The sequence below is a fragment of the Drosophila navojoa genome, chromosome X (genome assembly GCF_054131105.1).
Source record: "Drosophila navojoa isolate 15081-1374.11 chromosome X, UAZ_NAV_1.0, whole genome shotgun sequence".
NCBI classification, from domain to species: domain Eukaryota; kingdom Metazoa; phylum Arthropoda; class Insecta; order Diptera; family Drosophilidae; genus Drosophila; species Drosophila navojoa.
Genome location: NC_142895.1, coordinates 22,596,769 through 22,622,614, shown reverse-complemented (window position 1 = coordinate 22,622,614; position 25,846 = coordinate 22,596,769). Strand labels below are relative to the sequence as shown.

Below are 25,846 nucleotides of genomic sequence, written 5' to 3'. Positions count from 1 at the left end.
TGTCCCTCCAGCCATCCTCGCCCCATCATTCGCCCTCTCTCCCCCACTCTCATTCTCTTCTCGATCGTCTCTCTGTCTCTCTATGGCATTGCACTCTCCCTCCAGCCACCCTCGCCCCCTCTACCACCCTCCCACTCTTCCCAACTCTCATTGTCTTTGCAATTGCCTCTCTGTCTCTCTATGGCACCCTCGCTCTCTCTCTCTCCTATTCCCAGAGAGGGGCCTCTGAATATCTTTGCGATTCTCTCTCTGCCTCTCTATGGCATTGCACTGTGCCTTCAGCCAACCTTGCTTCCTCTATCTCTCATTCTCTCCCTCTCTCATTCTCTCCCTCTCTCATTATCTCCATCTCTCACGCACTCACTGCCAGTGTACGCAGCGAGTAGCCCACATCCATTTGCACCCATATCAATGTTTACACGGGCAGCTAAGCAAAGCAACTGCCGCTCCACTGAGCAGCCACTCGGACTAGGCCAGAGTCGTCAGCTACTGCAACGGCTGCCAATCAATGGGTATGCCATTAGGGTAACGCCAGGGCATTCCTATATATTCACACAATTTGAAATATTCAAAGACGACCCACGTTTCGATTCCATTCATTATGCGGAGTCGGCAAAGAAAGGTCTAAGTACACTCCATACACTCATCAGTATTATTGCTGCCAAAGGAGAACCAACTAAATATTCATGTAATAATAATTAATAATAATAATAATAATAATAATAATAATAATAATAATACAATAATAATAAGAATATGTATAATTATAATAACAAAATACAATATTCCTAATAATAAATAATACTAATTAATATAATAATAATAATAATAATAATAATAATAATAATAATAATAATAATAATATATAGTATATAATAATAAAATATTACTAATAATTATAATATTATAGTTTAATTTGTTCAATGTACATTAAGTTTTTCAAAATGATTTTTCTCGATTTTGTTCAGATTCATCTAATCAGATGAGCCAACAAAATTTATTTTAATTAATAAATCCAGATCATATTAAATAATCAAATACAGACATAAAACTTTTATCCGTTATAGCTGATTAATAAATGGTATTATAAGTATTTGTAAATGAATATACTTATAATATAATAATATTTAGACTATTATAATAGTTTTAATCTATTATTATGCAAGTAATATGATAATATTCTATTATTATATGCCATAAGCAATATATTGTATAAGAAATACTTGATTTAGTTTTTGAATGCTAATAGAAATTTGCTTGTTTAAAAAGAAATTATTGCTCTGTATTATTCTTTTAATTTTGTAGTGTCAATGTCTCTTCTAAAGCATCCTCGATTATATCTCATATTATTTCTATGCCTAACAGGGCATATTATATTCGGCTATCAACATTTAAGACACATATCTATATCTCTTTTCTTTTTTGTGTTAATGGAACGAATTGTCCCTCTCTTATCTGAGTATCTTCTAAACCAATTTAATCAAATTGATAAGCCTGTTGGTTGCCCATTCATCTTATTTTTTCCTAGCCCTATACCAAAAATATGTGATAATTCATTCTCTTTCGACATACTTGTATGCAGGCAATCTAGTTTTTTTTTAATTTAAATAATTTAAATGGGTTTCTTCGATTGGCATCTTAGAGAGAAATGGATTCTTCTTTATATGTAGATAGTTAAATAGTACTTCGATCATCGAATAGCATAGAATAGAATATAGACATAAAATACAACCTAAGAGATCTAGAATTTGGTATATATTGTTGCGGTCCTCCCTTGCCAATGTGTTTGGAATACCCGAGGTTTTCTTTCCTGTACTTTCTTTTAGTGTGCTTTCGGACTTTTTACTGAAATGAGATTTTCCGCTGTGCCGCCGACATCGCTCAAAGATCACGAATGTGGTAAGCCTTCGTTCACACCCTGCCAAGCAACAGCAACAACAACAAACGAAGGATAAACCGCGATCGTAAAGCCGTTCGCTTTGTTCAACATCTTCCCGCAGTCATTGCGGTGAAGTAGATCAAGAAATTCCAGACGAAGCTCGCGGCTCCTGCTCTAGCGATATCATGATGAGCCCATCTGGCCAAACAACCTTCAGATTAGAGTTTGTAAAAGAATATATTGGCTTACCGGTTGTTCGCTGTCATCCTCCCTCCTAAGGTCATCCAACTACAGCAGCTTGGCCATCCATTTTCCGTAATTTACAGCTCTGCATTGTTCCACTGAATCTGCCATTCTGGCGCGTGCAGATTTTTCTCAGCTTGCTAGCATGCTCCATTTGCTCATGTTTTCGTAACTCATTCGCAAGTAAATAACGATGCTACAGTGTCTATTTAGTAGCCACATTTTATAATTACTGAAAATCTGCGCTTGTTTTATTTGAAACTACGTATTCGCAATATTTACGATTGAAATTCGATAACAGCCCCACACACACTTATCGATGTATCGCTAAAAAGTATGCTACACACAGTCTTCATTAGTATTGCAATGATTTAGCGCTTTCAAACACTGCTCGACAAATAGCCGCGCCTATTTGCATTTCCATTTAAACTGAAATCTTCATAACTGCTACTTACGACAACGCAGACAAAGTCAAATATTTGTATATATTTATATACATATGTCTGTATGGTGGATAACTGTGCACACCGTATAAATATATTGCTATTGACTGTCAATCTGTAATGCATTTTCATTCAACCCAAAACCCTTGGACTTTAAAATTGCCATATCATGCTAATTAAACATTTCGTTGTTGTTTTTATGTTTACTTTTACAGCATTCGCCTGAAAGTTATAGAAATTTAACTGTAAAGCACAGCTGACGTCGACTTTATCTCTTTCACACGCGCTTTGGCGACTTTCGTGCGCAAGGGTCTTCGCTGTGGGTCAACTATGCACACAAACAAACTTACATACATACATATGTATTTCTGTACATGTGTGTGTGTATATGAGTGCGCATATGTTGGATGCGTCGTTGTTGGAGGCGTTGACAGCGACGCGTCGCGACGTTTTCGGCGCTGACCGTTGCGGTCACCTGTTACTTTCACTGCGTCAAGCGCAGCTGCGAACACGTTTTCTGTGTTTGTCCATTGGCCAAACAATGCAAAGTTATGAAAATTACAAAAACGCGGCGACAGGGCAGCCGAATTGTTTTTTCTGCTCTTCATTTAATTTTTTTTCTTGCCTTACCAATAATCGCATAAATTAGCGATTCTTTCGGCAATCGCCAGCGGAAGTCTTTTCACTTAGCTCTCACTTTCGTTATCGTTGCCTTTGCCATTGTTGTTGCTGCTGCTGTCAAATATTTAATAATTTGTGCTAAAATGTGAATTAAATGCCCCCATCGCATACATAATAACCTAGTGGCAACGACAACAACAAGCCAAAAGTGGCACCGATCGCAACAACAACAGCAGCAGCAGCAAAGTTGACGCTGTGGAATGCAAACGGCATGCGAAAAGAAAACGAAATAGTGGACAAATTGACTGACTGACAAGCAGGCAGCGACATGTTTAAGCTAGCCTAACGACAGCAACAACAACGACAGAGACAATAATCAAGAATTGCCTATCCTGGTATTCAGTCACACAAACGCACACATTGAACAGTCGTCGTGCTGTCGACGTCGACGTCAACATAGACGCTGAGAGCGCGCCCAAAAATGCAATTGAGAAAAAAACCCACGCAATACAAAAACCCAAAATAGAAGACAACTATAAAACTGATGAAAACAACAACGAAACGGCATGCCAATGCCAAGACAACAAACACACACACATCCACACTCATATAAACCCATACCACTTGCTGTGCTGTTGTTTACCTGCGCCGAATGGCAGCGACGTCGGCGTCAACAGCGCAGTCGCAGCATCATTCCAATGCACACAGCTGCAGCGCATTGCATTATTCGGCAGCACACTGAAAAAAATATAATGTTCATGCGTACATACATACAAACATATATATGTAAAATCATGTCATAGACATACACATTTTGGACACATTGAGACAATCTAACAAACAACATAAAATTTGTAAATTTCAATATTGCTTATATAATATTATACATACATTTGTATTGTATGTTATATTTTAAAACTATTAACGTAAATATTTGAATGAAAACATACTTATGTGTATAACTTACATACATATATAAAATAAAGTCCTCTTTTAGCTATCCTCTAAATATCAATATGTGTATCATATGTGAAATAGTCAAATATTGTAATAAACAGTATTTAATATACATATGTACATACATCTGTACATGCATAAATAGAATATAAACACCAATCCTCAAACACCTTAGACTCCAATTTATAAATAATAAACCTTAAATCAACATACAAAATGACATTAATTCAACTCAATATATGTATATACAAAAATATATAAGTATATATATATTTTTTCAGTGTATGCCTTGCCCCAGCCCCTGGTTCCTGTCAACGTCTTTAGCATGCCAAGCAGCAGCAAGTACAAGAAAAAATCAACAGGCTGTTACAAAAACAGCCACGCAAAACACACACAAGTCCAAAAAACACAAACAGAAATAACAACAAAACCAACAACAGCGATCGCTGAAGCTGTTGTTTTTGTTTTTACGATTTTCTTCTCGCTTGTATTGCTGTTGTTGCTGGTCTTATCCAGCAGGTAGACGCGCCGGGTCGGTTGCATTTCAGCGTTGCTGTCGCCGTCTCTGCTTCAGCGGACGTCACCGTCGCCGTCGCCGTCGTCATAGTCGTCTGCTTCGTTTTAGAGCTAGGCTGTTGAAACTTGGCTCAGAGTTTTGGCGTTCAGTCCGCTGGCGAACGTTGTCTTGAGCGCAGTTTGCCGTTGTCGTGTTAGTCGCATTAGTCAACGTCTCAACGTGCGCGTGTGCGTGTGTGTGTTTGTGTTTGTGCCTGAGCTGTGCGTGTGTCGGTTACTGTGCCTGTGTTACTTGGCTGGTCCGTTCCCGTTTGTAAATTATTATACACGTTGATTTTGTTTTTTTTGAGTTCTTTTTTTTCTGTGCCGCAGCAGCACAAACTGGTTGCTGCCATAAGAAGCAGAAGCTAGCTGTGAACGTAAGAGCTAGCATCAGCAGCAATAACAACAACAACCATCGCAATAGTAACAATAACAATAGAAGAACCGTATTTTTTGTTAGTCGTTCGGAAAAACGTCGCAAAAAAAGATTCGTCTAGCGGCAGCAAAAAGGAGCACAATAACAGTAACAGCAGCCGCAGCAGCAGCAACAACAACAACAACTAACAGTAGCAAGCGCTTTAACAGTAGCTGTTGCCAGTATCTCTACACAGAGCTAATTGAAAAAGATGCCCTGCTCAGCCGTGACGCTATCGATAGCGACAATCTGTGCGATTATCGCCACAGCTCTGCTCGCGATCGCCTTCTCCACAGACAATTGGCTGCACTATGACGTCAGACGCAATCAGATACAGGTTAGTGTAAAAAGCATTAACAAAATGATGGCAGACGCAGCTCTCATATCATTTCCCATATCTCTATCTACCATCTTCGCATGCATACAAAGCATATGATGTACATATTGTGTTTGTGTGAGTGCTCGTCTATTTGTATATGCATCTGACACCCCCGCAAACTCGACAAACAATAGGCTCAAATCGAGCCAAGGCCTTGTCATAGAAATAACACACAAAAATAAAAACATGCACAGGTCACAATCAAAGTAGAAGCCGAAGTAGTAACCGAAGAAGACCCGAAGTCACAATGCAAGTTGAAATTAAGGCACAGTGGGCTGACACTTGAGGAACAAATAGACAAATGTCCAGATGGTAGCAAAATGTACACAGAACAGGATATTTACATTTTGGTACAGCTAGAAAACACAAAAAAAATATGGAGGGAATTCAATAATGATCTTTAAACTCTTAGCTTAGCAACGTCAAGTCAAGCCCAATGAAATAAAATTAATAAAGCTAAATATAAATAAATAAATAAATAATAAATAAATAAATTACTTTAAATTAAATTAAATGAAATGAAGCATAATTAATTAATTAAAATCGTAGCAAACAGAATCCCACATATAAAGCTAGAATTATAAGAACAAAAACCTGTCTCAATTCAACTTTTTCTACTTCTAATGACTGTGTACCACTGTACCTGTGTCTGCTGCTCTCTGCAACGGTTAACGTTGGCAGCGATTCCAGCAGCGGCATCGTTAACAGTAACAGACGCGCGTGTTGTTGCTTAGCGAGCACAAGAAGAAGAAATAAGGGCATGGCGCAGCGTGTGAGGCATATGAAAAGAAGAAAGGACAGGAAAGCGAACAGCAGCAACAGGCTGGCTGGCAGCGACGCGACGCAACGGCAACGCGCATGATCAAAGGGGCGGCCAAGCGGCTGGTTGGGCGGTTGGCTTGCCCGTTAACGCTAAAACTTTCTACGCGAGCGCTTAGCCAATCCAAGCGACACGACTACTGTGGATAAATAGCAGGGACGGGGGAGGCAGCAATAAAGAAGACGATAAAGGAGACGAAGAAGCAGCAGCAGCGGCAGTAATTTCTCATTTTGCATGTAATACACGCGAAGAACAACAACAAATGGGGCGGGTTTGTAGGTGCAGCTTAGGCAGAGCGCAGAGAGACAATGAGCAAGAGAGACCGTCAAAACTGTATATAAGTGTGTGTATGTGTGTGTGCGCATACTTCGCATACCAAAACAAGCTAATGGCAGCGTGTGCTGAAAATATTTGCACGTTTTTAACATTGGCGCTAGACGACGACGATTGGCTTTGCTTGCGCTCGCTTAAAGGTTAATCCTAACAGCGCGACCAGCTTGCGAAAAGCTTTATGCAAAGCCAATGCAATAGAGCGAGAGGGCGATACAATGAATGCAGAATGACTAAGGAAGAGCACAGAGATGAAGTTACTCTCTGATCATGTGTTTGCGAGTATGTGTGTGTTTGTGTGTATGCATTTATAAAGCCATTAGAACAAGGTAATAACCTCTTTTTAGTTCTTTTTTTTTCGGCTGTGCGTCTTAGTGGCAACAATTGGTAACGCTGCGCTGCTGCATTTTAATTGGCCCATGGCAAATTGATTGTAATGCCCCAAAAATACATACATACATATGTATGTACATACATTAATAGTGTGGCTGGGGGCGACTCTCAGCGGCATTACATTTCTACGGCTGGCTGCTAGCGTGTCTAATGCTTTCTAATTAGCTGGACAGCAGAGTAATGCATAGGCAGCGCATAAGCAGGGCTGTTCACATTAATTACCGAACAGAAGTTTTTTCAAATTTCTTTTGTTTTTCTTTTCAGCTTTTTTTTTTCGTTAACTCTTATTATCTTCCTTATTTTTCAATTCTTTGAAGTATCTTGACGACTTACAACACTATTTATATATGTAGGAATTTTTCAATTGTTTTCCCACACACTCGTACACTTGATTTTCATTCCTTTGCCTTTGCTTTCCACACTGGTTTCGTCGAACCTACGCTTGGCGGATTACTGTTATCAGTTGCTTTTGTTGTTCTGTTCGTGTTTGCTCTCTTTGGCGCTCTCTTTGCTGCTCTTTTGCCTGGTGCCTGGTTCTTTGTTCCGCAGGCAAAGTTAAAGTGCCTCATAGAAACACAGCAGCAGCAGCAGCAGCAGCAACAACAACAACAACTTCTGCTGCTGCTGTTGTCCATTTGCCGCTGCTTGTTCTTTCCACTTCCCAACTACTTTAGCTCTACTCTGCTTCTTCTGGTTTCCAGTACCTGTCTGCGTGCCAAAGCAAAAATGTTTGTATATATTTTTTTTTCGTTCGTTTTCTTGATCGTTAACTTAGCCAAAGCCAAAGCCATTTGGCTAAAGGGGGCTTGGCCAGGGAGGTGGACAGGGGAGGGGATCTTTGGGTTATACGTACGTACATATGTGGCGAAACCGGTTTTGAGTTTTCACTCGTTTCACGTTTTCAAGTCTCTCAAAATTGGTATGCGATACCCATGGCCCGCCGCGAAGCCCCCCTCCGTCGATCAGGTTGCCAGATCGCCGGCAGCCCTAAGTCGCCATTGTTGCTGTTGTTGTTGTTGTTGTTGTTGCGTCTTTTTATTGTCGCCAGGTTCGAATTCACGATTCGAACCGATTGCCAATCCAATTGATGAAACTTTGCCAGCTTCGCTTGGCTTGCTTAAAAGAGAAAACCCTTCCTATTAGCTATTGCATTGGAGTTTTCTGTTTGCTGTTGTTGTTGTTTCGCTTCTATATCTTTCAGTTCGTTGCGTTTGCTGCATTTGCCTTGTTTTGGTGCCGTCTGGCAACAAAAAAAGAAATGAAAAGCCACAAACTTGTTGTTTTTACCATTTTTCCACATGGGGCTTTAAAGTTTTGGTCTCTGGCGCAATGCATCATTTTCTATATTTCATTTATGTATGTTTCTTTCATTTTTTTTTAGCTTGTTATTTTCTTTTTTTTTTGCGTTTTTCTTTCTTCTTCTTTTTTCAATGAATGAATTTCGTGTCATATTTTTTACGCTTAGTAAGCGCTTTGATTTGTCAACTTGCAAGGCGAAACACATGTTAATTTGAGACTGCAGATAGTATTAATTAAGCTTTTGCCAAATTACTCATACGCCATGTGTGACCAGCAGCAGCAGGAGGAGGAGGAGGCAGAGGCAGCTGCAGCGACCCAACATTAAATTTCTTTGGTGTTTCTCTTTTTTCTTTCTTTTTTTTGTGCTGTGCAGAGTCAGCGAGTTTGTTGAATTGAATACCCATAATTTGCATTTACAGGGTATCTAATTGCTATTACTTTGCTTATAGGTGTCTTATTATTGTCTGATTTCAAAAGGAAACCTTAATAATTGATATACAGGGCATGTATTAGATCATATTAAAGTCAGTTAATTGTAGTTACAGGGTATATAATATCTATTGCTGTGCTCTACGTTTTTTATTGGCCGGCAATCAGATCCTAGATCTTATTTGTTCATTTACAGTGACTTTTTTGATATTTGTAAAGGTTTTAATGGACATACAGTAGAATCCGCTTAAAGGGACTCTGCTTATAGCGTCCGTATAATTCTTCCGATGAAAATTCAGGTACCCAGATATGAGCGAATTCATACGGTTATAGCATCATCCGGGCATAACGACGGTCCCTTAAGCGTCGCTATAACCGGATTCTACTGTATGGAACATGTAGTTAGCATTTACAGATATGCCAATTTCTATTACTATCGTCATAACCTTTTGATAACAGCGACTTTACAGGGTATGATAAATGCTCCTTTCTTAATTTGCTAGTAAACTAGCGAAAAATGAAGTATGGTACTTATATTAAAGCTAAAAACTTTTCAACAGTATTTTAAATTCAAGTATAATATATAATATATTGTATAAATGATAAATTTGTTTTCTTTGCCTTTTCAAATATAATTTTAATCATTTTTCTGATGAGTGGATCTTCTCAAGTTTTGTAAAAACTGCAATAGAACAAAGAACATCTACTTTATTTATTGCAAATTGTTTTTAAAATATGATCATTTGCATTAAATTTTGCTGTACAAGGCAGTCCCACTACTATTTTTAGGAACACAGCTGTATTTGGTCAAGACTTATTATTATTATAATTAATTACTCAAATACACTGTCTCACAAAATACGAGGCCTTCGAATTATGCCTGTGGTCTGTTTTGCCAGAGAATTAGTTTGTTTTCACTTTCATTCAATGGAATATGATATATGTATTAATAATAATTTTATTTGCATGTGAATTTGAATTTCGATTTGAATTGCTCAGCATTCCTCCATTCCTCAAAGGCTTTCTCTTAACAGTTGATTTTCCAGTCAAAGAATATGTAAAATCATTCGACTATTTATAGACTGTAAATTATATTGAAGAGTCAGCAGTCAGCATCATTAGTTTTGGTTAATTTGTATTTCATTTGCTGACATCATGTGAAATTCCAAATTGGTTTATCACCTCTGGCGACTACCGTAATGGCCGAGAACCCGATGCGATTTGCATAAAGTGAATTGCATTTGGCGTTTGGTTACCAAACAATGCCAGTTTGCTTAATCAGCTCGAGTCTCGCTATAGCTATGGGGATTACGTCTCTGCCTCTGCTTTCCCCTTACCTTCTGCTTCTTCTCTAGAGATCTCGAGTTCTTTAACAGTCTCGTAACTGATCGCCAACAAACTGACTGTTGTGAGAGCTAATCATAGAGATGAGTCCACAGTTAAGCATGACCGGCTTGTCATGTTCCTGTTAATCTTGACAACCGGTTGTCATTCTGTCGCAATTGTTGAATGAATCTGGTGAGCGCATCAATGAGTTTTCGTCGAAAGCTTACGATGTTAAGCCGTTGTCAAAGTTGACTATCGTATGGCTACTAGCTGCTAAGCTTGACAAGCAGTTTTCGGTCTTTGCCTAGCATCTGGCTGTCAAATTTGATTGCATCGACATGGGCAATTTGCATGTGAATGTGAATCATTGACAGTCAGTTTATCTAGCTGTCAAAGTTATATGGGCAATGGCTTCATTTAGCTTATTCTTTACACAATAAAAGCTGTTAACTGTTGAATGTGTAATGTGGATGTTAAGTTTGACAAGCACTTGGCTGGTTTTAGCTTGAAATTTGACTATATTGAAAGATATATATTCCATCAAGTGCCCAACAGAGCCTGACTGCATTTAAAGTCATTGACGCTATCCGTATAGTTGATCTAGTAGAGCTTTGTACTTGCAGTTAACTTGACAGCGTTGCCACTTAGCTATAATTACACCTATTATCACGGCAGGCTGACAACATGACGCTAAAGACGATCTGATAATCTCTCTTTAGTCTTTCTAGATGAATGAATGTCTTTGCAAATTGTTGGCGTTGCCAGATCGTAAATGAACTCATTCCGCACAGATCTTAACTGAATTCTTCACAGCTTTTTTTTGTTTTTTTTTGTTTTTTTTTTTGGCGCTTTCGCCGTGTTCAGTTATGATAATGCCCGCTAAGTTCTTGGAGCTGAGATTCCAATCTTTCTCACACGACTTTTGTAGCCTACTTAAAACGCAATTATTTTGGCCACTTGAGCGTGCGATTTCAAACGCTTTCGCTTCCTACAAGCTCGATAAGCACTTGCCTCCTTCCCTCTCTCAACCATTCTCTCTGTCTCTCTCTCTCTCTGTCTTGCTGAATATTTGAAGCGCTCAGGTTGAGTTTAATATATTGTTTCTTTATTTCAATATGTTTTTTTCGTATGCTTCTTTTTTTCAAGTTCGATTATATTTTTGTTTTTCGTTTTCGTGGGCGAACTTCCGCGTAATTTGTGCTATAATTACAGTTATTATTGTTTCGATCTGTCTAAAGTACAACAGACAGACGAGAAAGCATTTAAAGATTGAAGATCTATTGTCAATGTCGCGCTCCCACGACCTTTTTGCCAATAGAATTCAGAAACAAAAACTAGAAATACGTTTGGGCCATAAAACAACGTCAAGACGAAACGAGAATTTAGCAAACAAGCTTCAAATGCAGCCATAAAAAACTACGACATATTGTCACAAGTTTTACTTTTTTTTTTGCTGTTGTGCATACCCAACTAATTATACCCTGTAAAGGAGTTATTGAGACTTTTGTAAGCATGCGCTTCACTGGGACTCTTACAGTTTTTTCTAGAGCTCTTTGAAAATAGTTGATGACATTTAATTTTTGCCTAGAATGAACTATAGACAATAAATGTCAAAGGTAGCTTCAAATATATATGAAGTAAACATTAGCTATATTATCGAACATATTCCTGATAGCAATCCCTGATAACGATAAATATCGATTAAATCTGAAGTAGTTTCTCTTATATCAAAATGCTCAAAGTTAGTTTTAGCTCAAAATTATACAGAAAAGCTGATCTTGATCAAATGTATTAGTCTATATATTCTATACTACAATGTAGTACTGAGACAACGATAAATATCGATTGTAAATAAATATCTTAAACTCATATATGTATCTTGATATTGGTCCAATTCTAGCTAAGAAAATTATTTATCATATTATATAATCATTGTCAATATATTTATATAACAAACAAACTCCATTAAGACGATAAATATCGATGATATCTAATATGGTCTCTCATATACAATTAAACGATAAACGATTGCTGTGCTTTAAGCGCTCATATCTTATGATTCATCTTCATATAGCAAACTCTACAATATATTTTATATTTGGTAGCGCGATAACGATAAATATCGATTATATGTGGCAGTTTATAGGAATTAATTAATGTAAAGCTTGCTTCTTCCTAGACATTTATACGTATCAGGCTGTACTTTGCCTCTGAGAGACTAACCCACATATAGGCGCTTCTGCAGGGTATCCACACGTCGTGCATGCCCATTTGTTTGCTGCGCGACTTGATTTAATTTGCCGCACCCAAAATATGTGTCGCCTGCATTTTGACAGATTTTTTGTTGCTGCTGTTGAGTTATTTGGTATCTCTCTCTCTATCTATCTCCCTCTCTCTCTCTCTTTGTCTGCCTTTGTCGTCTCAGATATCTGTAAACTCGATCGCGGCCTTGGCCAGCTACGCAGCTTGAGCGCTTGAGCTCTTTGGCATCCTGCACACGTAGCTCGGATTTAGTTGACGATTGGCTAATCATCAACATCCGCCCATTGAGTGTGCGAAAGGGGGCGGTACTGAGCTGTCCAAAGGGGGGGCTAACCAAACTAAACTCGTTTTGGCCTCGGTCATAAAAATAGTTGGGCCTTAGCAATATCTGTGCAACAGCCGCAGCTGGCCCAGCGTCAAGCGGACCCGGCGCCATCTGTCTATGCTCCACAAACTGGAAACTGGCAACTGCCAACTGCCAACTGGCAATCGGACATTGGCAACTGCATGCTAGGGTCTATTTAGCCTCTTCCACGTACAGTACGCAGCTGAGTAGCCAAACGAAATGCACTCGTGTGTCTGGAACAAGTCTAGCTGGGTATTTTTCATTGAAATCTTTATTTTTTTTTTTTTCGTTTCGCTTCCTGATCGCGCACAAGCTGTAAGCCGATCGCATTCGCAAATGTGCTAGGCTAACCAACACAGATCGAGTTGGCTTGCGGCCAGTTGACTCCAAAGTCAAATGGATTTGAAAAGCTGTTCTCTTAGTGCTCTGACTGGCTTTTATTTGCCTATCGAATGTTCAGTTCGTTTTTTGCTTTGTCGCGAATGCAAATCCAAGAATGTCTGCTATGCGGCAATAATAAAAAAAAACCTCATTTAAGATCAGCTGCAAGCTTACATTTCATAATGGAATCTGGACATAAAACTTTTAGAGTAGATCAACCGATATGAACCGGATAAGTGGAGCTGAGCTGATTTGGTTAGGTAGTTCAGTTCTTAATTTAAATTTGCTAAGATTTTCTCGATAACTGATCGAGCAGAGCTCTCTTTGTTTACTGAAGCTCTTTTATGATAGTGCCCTAATGAGAGTTCAGGCAGCTCGAAACGTTATACGTGTGATATATACTTATCAAGTGACCTACCAAGCTCCCCCTCTTCTTTTTGTCTGCTTCTCTCTCTCTCTATATCTCCTACGGCTTGCCTAGTTGCCCCCTACTTGTCTTGATCGATCTTGCTCCACGTTCTGAAAGCTTTTTGTTGCCTTCTCAACAGCCCGGCTAGACCTAATCATATACATATATTACTAAGTATGTGATCTGCAAGTCATCTGAGCGTAAAGTAGTGTCTTGGCTAAGATCATGTCTTAAGTAGTATCTACCATCGACCCTAAGATCATTTTCAGCTCAGCTGTTTTGATCAAATAGATGTCTGAGCTATATTAGATATTAGCAAAGGACTTCTTAGGGTGCAACTGCCAAAGAGATCAGCTGCGATCGATGATTTCTAAGATCATAACCTAAGATCGTCTCTGAGATCATTTGCAGATCAGTTCAGAACAGTTTATTTTTTATATTAGCAAGAGACTTCTTAGTGTTTAACTGTTATAGAGGTCAGCTGCGATCCTTGACTCCTCAGATCGTCCCTAAGATAGTCTCTGAGATGATTTTCAGATCAGTTTGATTGATCAGTTATAGCTTAGCTAGATATTACCAAATGGCTTTCAACTGTTATCGAGATCAACGATCAATGACGTGGATTATGCACTTAAGATCGTCTTTAAAATTGTCTTTAAGATCACTTTCAGATCAATTCGATTGATTAGATAGATGTATTAGCTAGAAGTCTAGCTAGATATTAGCAAATTATTCCTTAGGTTTTCACTCTTTTAGAGATCAGCTGCGATCTCTGAGGATCTTTGTTTAGGGTTATTGCCTCCAACGTTTAACCCCAAGGCTCTCTCAGTTCACAGCACTCGCAACTAGAGATCCATTGAGTAGCATTTAGTCTGGAGCTATGGTTCAGTTGTAGAGCATGTCTGATCGCATTGCTCTATGAAGCTGCAGTTATCAGCTGAGTCTTGGGTAATGCGAATGGCCGCCGACTTGTCAGGTGTCGCATGCTAACGCTTTGCATTTGAGAACACGTAGACGCAACCGAGACGAGCCATATATGTATGTATGTATGTGTGTGTGTGTGTGTGTGTGTATAGGGCCGAAAGTGCCTGAATCATCAACACACACGCAAGCCGAAAATTTGAAATGGCATCACGTTCTGCACGTTTGCCACATCAAATTCTACATTTTTGGATACCACTGCAGAGGGGGCTGCCCCTCTCACCCCTCTCACCCCTCTCAACGCCTCTGCTCCACTCTGCCTTCCCCCTCTCACACATCAAAAAAGAGAAAAGCATTTTGTTGGCTACCAAAAACGAAAGAAAAAAGCAAAATCCAAACGTGTTTTACCTGATGTCCGGTACTTAAATAACAATGCGACAGGCCAAAAGAAAACTTAACAAATTTTTATCGACAAGCCAGAGAAAGAGTGAAAGAGAGCGAGAGAGAGGCAGGCAGAGGTAGAGAGAGGGAGAGAGGAATGGGTGCTCTCCATATTGAGCTGCAGAATTGGAATTATGTAAATTTTGTTGTTTTTTTTTGGATGCTTGTGAAAAGTGTTTTTCGCTTACGCAACAGCACGAAATGAAACGAAATGAAAAGAAATAAAAAAAAGAAATGGGAAAATAAACAGCAATTCACAAAGTGGAACTGGGATGGGAACGGCGGAGTGGGGAAACTGGACGACTGGACGACTGGGCAACTGGGAACTGGGAAGGTGCTGCCCGTCTCAAAACTCTTATGAAATGCTTTTCGCTTTTCGCTTCGCTTGCCTCGGAGCCGGTTGAACGTTTTGGCTTTTAGCTCTCTCGCTAGAGTCTCGTATTGGCCCCATACCCCTTACCCAATGCCCCATGGCCCATGGCCCATGCTCCACACCCAAGCGGATTAATTTGGTAACTTTCTTATGAAAGTCTAGTCGTAGCATTGCAATTAAGGGCTACTGTGGCACCGCCCTTCCCCTTGCCCTTCCCCTTGCTCTCCCCCTTTCCATGTCTGTCACAGGTTTTCGAATCGTTTAATTTATATCGTATGCGAGCTAAGCTTGCTCCAAATGGGTGGGCGGTGGGCGTGGCTGGGCTTGAATTAGAGTATTCATTCAGGTGTAAAGCGCCTCGAGAAATCAGTGGTGTGCACCAGGCCGCAGAGCTTGGACTGCCGCCGATCGAGAGCATCAATTGGGCATAGCCACATACACATACACATACATAGATAGCCCACATATACATACACACATACATACATGCATAACTGGCCGAGCTAATTGTTTAGTTACGCCCAAGTGGGCAAGTCGAATAGCGGCGAGTCGAGGAAAGCTCGAAGGTCGCATCGAAAGTGGAGAAAAGCTAATGGATTATACGACTTGCGGCTTATCCCTAATTGGCCTCAAAAAGCGTGATAGAGAGAGAGGGAGAGAGAGAGAGTGAGAGGGAGGGAGAGTGTGAGAGAGAGAGAGAGAGAGAGAGTGAGGGAGAGGAGAAATACCTGAAAGATCTACCAAGATTTCGTTCTACTACAACTTTATTGAGCAATCATTCCTAATTATGTTTGGTTCACAGCTGGAACTAGTTTTTGTTTTGTAATTATTATTATTATTATTATATTATATTGAAACTTTGTGATACCTAAGTAGGACAGAGAAAGACTTTGAAGATCTAATACGACTTGGTATTTCTGCATTCATTACTCGTGATTGGTTCACAGCCGGAACTAGCTGAATTTGTTAATCTGATATATTGTACGAAAGAAGATAGAGAGAAAGATAGAGATACCTTAGGGATCTTTAGTTCTTCTACATCTTTATTCACCGTAATTGGCTAAGAGCCGGAACTAGTTTTATTTTTATTTAATTACACTTTTCTTGCAATCATTACTAATTATGGTTCATTCACAGCTGGAACTAGTTCTTTTTGGTAGTTACGATATATATTAATATTATAAAACTCAAGAGCCCCAGGGAGACAAAGCGAAGGAGAGAGATGCTTTAAGTATCTATCACGATTGATTTCTAGGCTAGAGGCTCACAGTTGGAACTACTTATGTATTTAAATGAATCCAGTTCCTCATGCGCCATTTTGTTCTTAGACTGTAACTGTAAGAGCTTTATATATCTAACAATTTAGTTTAACCTAGATTTGTACATAGAGCAATATCTTATAGGACTGGTTCATTAGAGTTCATTCCAGTTCATTTTTGAGTAGTCTAAGGAATCTCTTATTTATTTATACACTCATTTTAGCAATCTCCTGAGTCTGTCTCCTAGTTGAGCTACATAAAGGTGTTTAGTTCACAGAGAGAACTAGTTAGAGACTCGAAACTTTGTAGATTAAGTCTAAGTTAGATTCAATCCCATCTGGGATTTTAAATGCAGTTTATTTGAGCTAAAATCGTCTCGTTTTGCTGAAGAACTTTCGTACAGTTCACAGAAGTCTTTGGCTATTCTGTTACTCTTTCTGCTATTCTCTTGAGTTTATCTATTAGTATTAAGTGTGCCCATAGCTGATTTGACCTCGACTAATGATTAGCAGTGCCAACAGTCGGATTGACAATGGAAGACCTTCAATTGTAAGACTCGAGACGTTTTTTTTTTCCTTCCACAATTCACAATTCGCAATGAATCGCTCGAAATGACGTATGGGAACTGCGGAACGTGTTCAACAGCAACGGCACTTGATCTGATAAATACGTATGTGTGGAGAGGCAAATACAACGCACGCAGCTTGCTGAACGCCCATTGTCAGATCTCAATATATGTACAAACGAGCGAGCATAGGTACATCTAGACATGTAGCTAGATTTATGTACATCCGCGTCTTAATTCAATACGAAACGAGAGATGACCGGATGATGATCGAGCAATGGCAGCAATCAAAACTGATTTCAGATTGAGCTACAAAAATCATAAGCGGAATCATTTTGATTTGTAGCTCGTGTTCCTCGCTTTGTTCAGAACGCCCACACTGGAACTGGTTCTCGGAGCGGTTGCGCGTAGACTTGTTCCAACATTTCTGGCTTTGATTTGCATTTCGGGGCCTTTGTCTTGTTTTGATTTGTTGTTACTCGACGCTTTATTTGATGTGGAAGCTTTGATCAATTGTTTGGATCATTGTAGATTCAAGGCTCTTCAAATAAGGTTTATACTGCCTGCCTACATTCCAATAGATGTGCTAATGATTGGAATGTTTTTATGATTTCAGAAGTAAATAGACATTCGGGTTTGCTAGCGATTACGATAACTTATCGATTTCTTGGGTTTGTGCACAGTTTGCCTATTACCAGTTATACACATACATTGGTATTCTTTTATATTGTATTCTTGTGAATATATCTAAATAAAAATCTATCTATTTTTCGATCTATCAATCGATCGATATATTTGTTAATCAATATACATATGTATCCATCTATTTATCTATCTCTCTATCGATTTAACTATCTATTAGCTGTCGATCAATCTCTCTATAGATATATCTATTTATAATCTGTCGATCTATCTGTCTATCCATCTATCTTGTTATCGATCTGTCTTGCTATCTACCTATCGATCTTTCTATTATGCAGTCTATCTAGATATTGATCTATCTATCTGTCTATTTATCTATATTCTTTTCTTATGAGATAGATCTGTCTATTCATCAATGCTGTCTATTTATCGATCTTCTCTATCCACCTATCTGTCTGCCTCTCTATCCATCTATCTATTATTTCTATTTATCGATATGTATCTATATACACTATCTATCTATCCATTTACTTATCGATTTATCAATCTCTATCTATCATCCCATCCACGTGTCTATCTATTAATCCATCTAACATCTTTCTGTCAATCGAGATATTTATATATATATATATCTATCTATCTATGCTATCGTTAAATGAACTTTCATACAACATCAAACGGAAATTTCAAATGACGATTATCATTAAGATTAGATGATAATGGTATTCCATAAAGGAATGCATATACATAATATAATATTCTCTACTTTAACATTCCTTTAGAGATCTATGTATATAAACTCTTACTCAACAAGATCCTTGACTTTATATTAATTGTGATTCCTTCTTCTTTTCAGGCCTTTGCCGCCAAGCATTCGGATGCGGAGTCGTTGCTGCATAACCTGAATGTGAAATATTATTATTATACGAGAACTCGTGGCCTGTTCAGAATATGTTATCCCAAGGAGCGTCCGCCGGTAACGGCAGGTAAGATCTATAAATAACAACAGCATAAGCTAGACATAAATGTTAAACTGAGTTCCATTTCCATTCCATTCCATTCCAATTAGTGCCCACTTATCTGTCCCCCATTGAGACGCACTGCTCGAACATTGATTACTTCCCGCAAGTGGAGGATGATAAGATATCGAATGAGGATGCCACGTCCCGGTTGCATTTGGCCCGCTCCTGCATTGCGCTCTTCATCATCAGCTTTGTGACCATCTTCTGTGCCTTCTGGACGGGTCTCTCCGGCTGCTGGAAGCGTTCGTCGGGCGCCATAACCGCCACATCGATCCTGTTGCTGGTCACCTGTCTGCTGGCCGCGGGCGCGATGGGTATTTGGCACACGGTCGAGTTCTTCGAGAAGGAGAAAGTCGTCGGCGAGGATTACTACCAGCAATGGAATACGGTGAGTGAGCACAGAGCAGCGCTTGAATTATTCGGATGGTGTTCAATGGCAATGTCTATTATGGCTTGCAGGTGCTGCGCGATAACACGAAGATTGTCTACGATTGGTCCTACATTGTCGCCTGGACAGGCATTGCCACCTGTCTGCTGGCCGCCATCCTGCTGTCGGGCGCTGCCATTTGTCTGCGCAACGAGCGCGAGAAGGAGGAGCAGCTCAATCTGCAGTACCTGATGCCAGGTGAGTGACGCAAGCGAAGCAAAGGTGAAAGCGCCCACTCTAAACTGTTTCCATTTCCGTTTGCATTTCAGTTTACTCGCAGAAGCAGCCACCCTATCCGCCCTACGCCAACTACGCCCAGCCTCAGATCTATCCGGGTCCCTACTATCACGGCTCCCAATACGGACCCTATAATTATTAACTTGGCTAACGAAATGCACAACGAATATGCGAATGAAAGCAGTAAACAAAACAAGCAAACAACAACCAACAACAAATTACAAAATGCAAACAACAAAAGCTTAAAAACTTAAATCAGACATTTGAAACGTTTTGGGAAGAGAAAGAGACAGAGCTATAGAAATTTTACTTCGAATTTGTCAGTCTCCATTGTCTCCACATGCGCATATATGTACATATATATGTATGTGTATAAGGCACTTCAAATAAACATATTTACAATCTTTTTTTTTTTTTAAATATTATATACATAAATCTAGTGTGTAGCTTCTATCTATTTTGTATAGAAATCGTGGGTCTTCAGTCAATATGCGTCGAAAGTATTTGGTGCGCAAATTTCGCAAGGAATGAAAACAGAGCAAAAATTAAGTGAAACAATATAATAACGGAAAATGTAATGAGAAGAAAAGTACTTACAGCAAATCTATAAAGACAGAACAATAAAGATTTAATTTATTGTAGCATGTAACGTACATGTAGCTTATAATTATGTGTAATAATTACAATAATAATGATAATAATAATATTGTGTAAGCATCAACATTTTTGTATATGTATATGAATGTAATGAGTATAACTTTACAAATGCGCTGCTAAGCGTTAATTTGTCTTCCAAGTACGTTAAATGCTTGCGCATGTGTTAAGCTGTACTTTTAATGAATAAAAGTTTCTTACGTTAAATGATATTTGAATTTGATTTTCCTTTTTTCATTACTGAATATATCGATAATGGTTAAGTTTGAAAGCCGAAGATGTGACGCCAGAAACTAAAATTCTGTGTTGGCAAATTCGTGCAGTATATCGATATGAAATTCATCGATAGCGTGACTCTGTTTAGTATATTTATTTACTGCATACCTGCTCAACCACTTGCCGCACGCGGTCACACACTATTAGCCATTACTACTCATACACGAAACATCGCGCAACTGGTCACATCGAGTTCCGTAAAATCGTCACTCAAAAGTAAAAAAAAAAAGGAAAAGAAACCGATAGACCAGGCGAAAAAGAGGCAATAACCGTTTGCCCACAATTTAGCACACCAACAAAAAGCATCAGCACTAGCAGCAAACAGAACAACAAAATGTCCGGCAACGGTTTTGATGAAAATCCATTTGGCGAGCCCAATCTGGATAACCCATTTGCGGTAAGCCTGACAACAAAAATGCTGTGCACGAAAACCACACACACACACACTGTCACATAAATTTGTATACGTGTGTGTAGGTGCAACGACGACAGCTCATAGGCCAATGTCTATGTGTGTGTGTTTATGTGACTGTGTTCCGCCTACGCTGTGCTCAGCAGTTTCTTTGATGTATGTTTAACGTTACTTGATATATACATATGTATTTTCCTTATTTGATTGACTTTAGGATCCCGCCATACAACAGGCGACACGCATGTCCACCAATGTCTCACTGGAGGACTACAATCCGTTCGAGGAGCAGGCGAAGCCCCAGCTGCAAATCAACTCAACCAATACCGCGGCCGTTGTGCAGCCCCTCTCACAGAACATTCCGGCACCGCAGCCACGTCTGGCCAGCGGCACAACACCCAGCACCAGCATACAAATCACATCCGAGGAGCTGCAGGTTAAATGATAATGAATTCTAGCCAGTTGCGTGCTCCAGTTACCAGGCGACTCGCATTTCAACAATTGTTGTTATTGTCGCTGCATTGCTGTGGCTGCAGTTGTGCTCAGCTATCACTGTCTGTGTGTGCTCTGTGTGTTTGTTTGTTTTTCATTCAATAGACAGACACACACACACACACATACATACATGTAGATAGCCACAGTTACAGATAGCTGATTGTCTTCTCAATTTACAGCGCCGCCAGGAGGAACTCGATCGCAAGGCTGCCGAACTAGATCGCCGTGAACAGCAGCTGCAGGGCAATGTCCCACAGCTGAATAATTGGCCGCCCCTGCCGGATAACTTTTGCGTGAAGGCGTGCTTCTATCAGGACATTGAGGTGGAAATACCGCCCGAATTTCAAAAGCTGGTCAAGCATTTGTACTACATCTGGATTTGTAAGCATTTCGTTTATTATCGCCGCATTTTATTGTTTTCAATTGAGACGCCCCAAGGCTGATAAGACTCGAATCGCATTACTCATGCCATAAGCTAATAAATGTCGATTATTAGTCCATTTCGCAAATGCCGACAGCTACAGCGACAGGCATCCGTATGACTGCCAAACAAAGAGCCTTAAAAGAACTACTATATATAGTTCCATATGCATCATATATGATGAGCTTATCATTAGGCAAACAAGCTTATCTATTTATATTCAAAGGATTTCTCAACTGCGATCTATACGATTCGAAGAGTGGGAGATAAAAGAAGGGTTCATTATGTATATAGTATAGATAGATATAATTATATTTTTAGATTATATTTTTGCAATTGTGTAGAAGATAAGGAATTCCTATTGATGAATTGAAAGTCTTGATTGTTGGCTGAATATTTCATATGTTTGTCTGTCTCTCAGTTTGTCAATTTGTCAATCAACTAGTCAGTGTGTCTGTCTGTATTCCATTTAGTCAAGTAGTCTATATGAATTTGGCCATCTTTTGAGTCAGCGCATCAGTTTTTATAACATTTGTTCAATCAGTTGATTCATTCTCCCTTACACGCAGTCCGGCAATTAATCAATCAATCACTCTGAAATACCGTTTAGTCAATTAGTTCGTAGTCACTCTTATGAATCAGTTGTGTTCTGAATTTTCTGTTGATTAGTTCGCAAGCGATTTAGTCTTTCAATCAATTGAATCATTTTGTTTGTTCGTCTACCCTTCCCTACCCTTTCCAACCATTTAACTAAGTAGTGAAACCTTCAATTCGAATTTAATCAGCAAGTCTTTCAATCAGCTTTTAAACAGCTGTCTTTTACTTAGTTAATCATCCAGTTAGTTCGTATGTTTTTCAATAAATGTGTTATCCTCCTTTTGTTTAACATCTGTTTCTCACCTAGTCAGTCTGTCTGATTCAGTCTTTCATTTAATTGTTGATCGCTTTGATTTGTTTTCACATTTGGCTTGTTGGTCTGTCTTTCACTTAGTCAATCAGCTAATCAGTCAGCCTGGTTGCTCACTCCTTGAGTCATTCTCTTACTTAGTCAAGCCATTAGGCAGTCAGTCTTTTCAATAGTTTCTTTGCCCTCAGTTAGTCACCCAAAGAATGTCTTAGTCTTTCATCTTCTCTTCTTTTAATAGTTTCCTTTCAGTAATACCCTCAGTTAGTTAGTCAAAGTCTTAGTCTATCATCTCCCACCCACTTTTGCGACGTTCATTAACAATTTAATTACGAATATTGATTAATTGGGTAATTCTTTGCAGTCTATACCATGACGCTGGTCGCCAATATTCTCGGAGGTCTCATCCTGCTGTTCCACGCAGGCCTATTGTCCAATCTGTTTTTGGCCATCTTCTATACGCTGCTGTTTACGCCCGCCTCATATGTGTGCTGGTATGTATAGAGTTAGCTCCATGTCGCTACGTCTTAATCGCTAACCACATTATCTCTCTCTCCCTGTCTCTCTCTCTCTCTCTCACTCTGCCTTGTTCTCTGCTTGTGTTGTCTCGGTCTGTTTGGTGCTTTGCAGGTTTCGGCCCGCTTATAAGGCATTCCGCAACGATTCGAGCTTCAATTTTATGGTCTTCTTCTTTGTGTATTTCTTTCAAACGGTCTACACAGTCATTCAGGCCATTGGCTTTAAGGATTTGGGCTATTGCGGCTTCATAACGGCCATCTCACAATTCGATAGCAGTGCCTGGGGCATTGTCGTCGGCCTGTTGCTGCTGATAATCGCCTTCTGTTTCGCCATCACCGCCGGCGCCAATGTCCTGATGATCATGAAGATACATAGCATCTATCGCAGCACCGGCGCCAGCATGGACAAGGCCAAGGCCGAGTTTACCACAGAGTTTTTGCGCAATCAGCATGTGCAGGAGGCGGCCTCATCGGCCGTTAGCTCGGCGGTTAATTCACAGTTCAACAACAGCAGATACTAAACCCAATCAATCAAACAATCAAATTCAATTCAAACCAATCCAATCAATAACAACAATTTACCAATCAACAACAACAACCAAAAGCACAGCAAAGCGACAGGAAACTTAAAGCCAGGACCAGGACCAGGGCAAGTTGAATGAAGTCAAAACAGCAGCAGCAGGAGGAGGAGAAGCAGGAGCAGGATAAGCAGGAGCACTAAATTATAAAACAATAAGCTATAGTCAGCACACATGCACAGATGTATCTATATATGTATATGCATATGTTTATGTGTATGTATATGCATGTATATATATGTATATATATATTATATGTATGCTTATGTTTTATATATGATCTATATACATATTTATACATGTTTGTATATATATACGTACACATATATATCTTATACATATACACAAATATATATATATATATATGTATAGATATAGCAAGGCTTGTAGCGCACTTTGAAGCGCATTATTAATAACAAATTGCTTTTGTGCATAACAAAATAATAATCTAAACAATATTAATAATGCAATTCCTAAAATGCCGTCGTCCTTATTACAATTAACTATTGTAATAATCTATAAACACACACATATATATATATGTATACATACTTATATATATACTTACATTTATGGAATCTGATAGAAATGCAAAAGTTTTTCTATGTGGCACACGTTGCCTTCATACACACACACTCTGGCCTAAACAAAAGCACTTGAAGCACACAAACACACACACATATATATATATATATATATATATCTGCTATAACTAATATATGTATACATATATATTTATGTATATATATTTACAATATTTTATATAATACTTGAGAAGTAGTCAAGTGAGATGCTTCTTCTGGCTATAGTGTTTCGCAAAAGTGTCCTAAGAAATTACTAAGTTATGAATTTATAAACAATGATGAAAATTACTACATTAAGTAAATGCCTAATGCAATTTCTTATTCAACGGGAAAATTGTTCAACTATTGCAATTCCTGTTCAGCATAAAGTCAAAGCAAATGAAGATAACGAAAGCTATGTGTATGTAAAATGAAATTGATAACGATAAATATAATGATTACGATAATGCTAATGCTAATGCTAATGCTAATGATGATGATGCAGATTAGATAAATGCTGCTGATAATATGATGTTTTTTAGTTCTTTAAGTCCAAACATATACACATATATACACACATACATGCATACATAAATACATATGTACATCTCTACATCTAAATGTATTAAAAAAAAAAAGCAGGCATAACTTATACATATATAACTTTTATCATTGCTGCTGCACGATATGAGTTATGCTAATTATTACGATTATTATGATTATTATTATTACTATGATTATTGTCATTGCTGTTGTTTCATCACGCCCACTCCGCCCTATCCCTCTTAAGGTCTGCGTAGCCACATTTAATGTCGTGTTCGTGTGTGTTTTTTTTTGTAATTGTAATTGTTAAATATAAATATGTATATGTATATACATATGTATACGTATAGATATGTATTCCATCATATACAACACACACATATATATATATATACATACATAATTCTATATATATTAATGAGTATCGATCGTGGTGTTCCTTTCATTTTGTTATCCATTCATTGTTTAGTTGCTTCTCTATTAAAGCAGCCCACTTTGTCGATTTCCCTCTATAAATTAATTCAAATAAACAACAATAAGTATTTATAGATGCAACTTGATTTTCATTCATTGGGAGGACATCGGGGAGATCCTAGTTCTTAAGCTATTTTCTATTCTCAATTCATCTCAATTGCAATTTTTATAAGATATCTGGAACTTGTAGACTTTTTCAATGTCTACTGATACATTTCTATTTCAGATAGTATGTGGGGGGGCTGTTAAGGTTGCTTGCCTGCAATGTATACCCTGTAATTGCATTTGTTGAAAAAACTTTTTTCTGTTCTCTAGATCAGATTATAATGTTTTACATTATATCTATTCATCTATTCATCTATCAATATTTTAATAACTACCAGAGTTGTCTTAAGAGCTCAGTATAATTTAAACAGATTTTCGAATTTACACCCTGTAATCTTCTCACGTTTCATTTATAGAGAAAGTGGAAACTATACACTGTGTTTGGAATTTCTCTTTGTCCTTCCCTTAGAGATGAAAAGTTTTCCAAATATGCATCAGATCGATGTGCTATAACTGACAGACTTGAAATATTCAATGTATATCTGGATTATCGGTTAACAATATGAAAAATGCAATTTTTATATACATA

General features: G+C 38.6%; 2 protein-coding genes across 2 annotated transcripts; both read left to right on the top strand.

Annotated features, from left to right (window-relative positions):
* Positions 1-4,774: 4,774 nt before the first annotated feature.
* On the top strand, positions 4,775-20,243 carry LOC115564753 (uncharacterized). Its single transcript, XM_089264559.1, has 5 exons — positions 4,775-5,453; positions 18,548-18,677; positions 18,761-19,101; positions 19,173-19,338; positions 19,410-20,243. Exons 1-5 carry the CDS (start codon positions 5,328-5,330, stop codon positions 19,517-19,519), a joined length of 873 nt encoding a protein of 290 aa, XP_089120685.1. The 5' UTR covers positions 4,775-5,327; the 3' UTR covers positions 19,520-20,243.
* Positions 20,244-20,444: 201 nt separating this feature from the next.
* Scamp (secretory carrier membrane protein) lies at positions 20,445-24,595 on the top strand. The gene is made up of 5 exons (XM_030389416.2): positions 20,445-20,704; positions 20,934-21,152; positions 21,391-21,592; positions 22,901-23,030; positions 23,167-24,595. The coding sequence occupies exons 1-5, from the start codon at positions 20,642-20,644 to the stop codon at positions 23,573-23,575; spliced, it is 1,023 nt and encodes a 340-aa protein (XP_030245276.1). The 5' UTR covers positions 20,445-20,641; the 3' UTR covers positions 23,576-24,595.
* The last annotated feature ends 1,251 nt before the right edge of the window (positions 24,596-25,846 follow it).

What these genes read in the sequence shown, in the direction of transcription:
- LOC115564753 (XM_089264559.1), top strand. Translation starts at nt 5,328, where the DNA reads ATGCCCTGCTCAGCCGTGACGCTATCGATAGCGACAATCTGTGCGATT. An exon ending in TCAGACGCAATCAGATACAG is followed by an intron (nt 5,454 to 18,547) that starts GTTAGTGTAAAA and finishes TCTTCTTTTCAG; the next exon opens with GCCTTTGCCGCCAAGCATTC. An exon ending in TCTGCAGTACCTGATGCCAG is followed by an intron (nt 19,339 to 19,409) that starts GTGAGTGACGCA and finishes TTTGCATTTCAG; the next exon opens with TTTACTCGCAGAAGCAGCCA.
- Scamp (XM_030389416.2), top strand. Translation starts at nt 20,642, where the DNA reads ATGTCCGGCAACGGTTTTGATGAAAATCCATTTGGCGAGCCCAATCTG. An exon ending in ATCTGGATAACCCATTTGCG is followed by an intron (nt 20,705 to 20,933) that starts GTAAGCCTGACA and finishes GATTGACTTTAG; the next exon opens with GATCCCGCCATACAACAGGC. An exon ending in TTTGTACTACATCTGGATTT is followed by an intron (nt 21,593 to 22,900) that starts GTAAGCATTTCG and finishes AATTCTTTGCAG; the next exon opens with TCTATACCATGACGCTGGTC.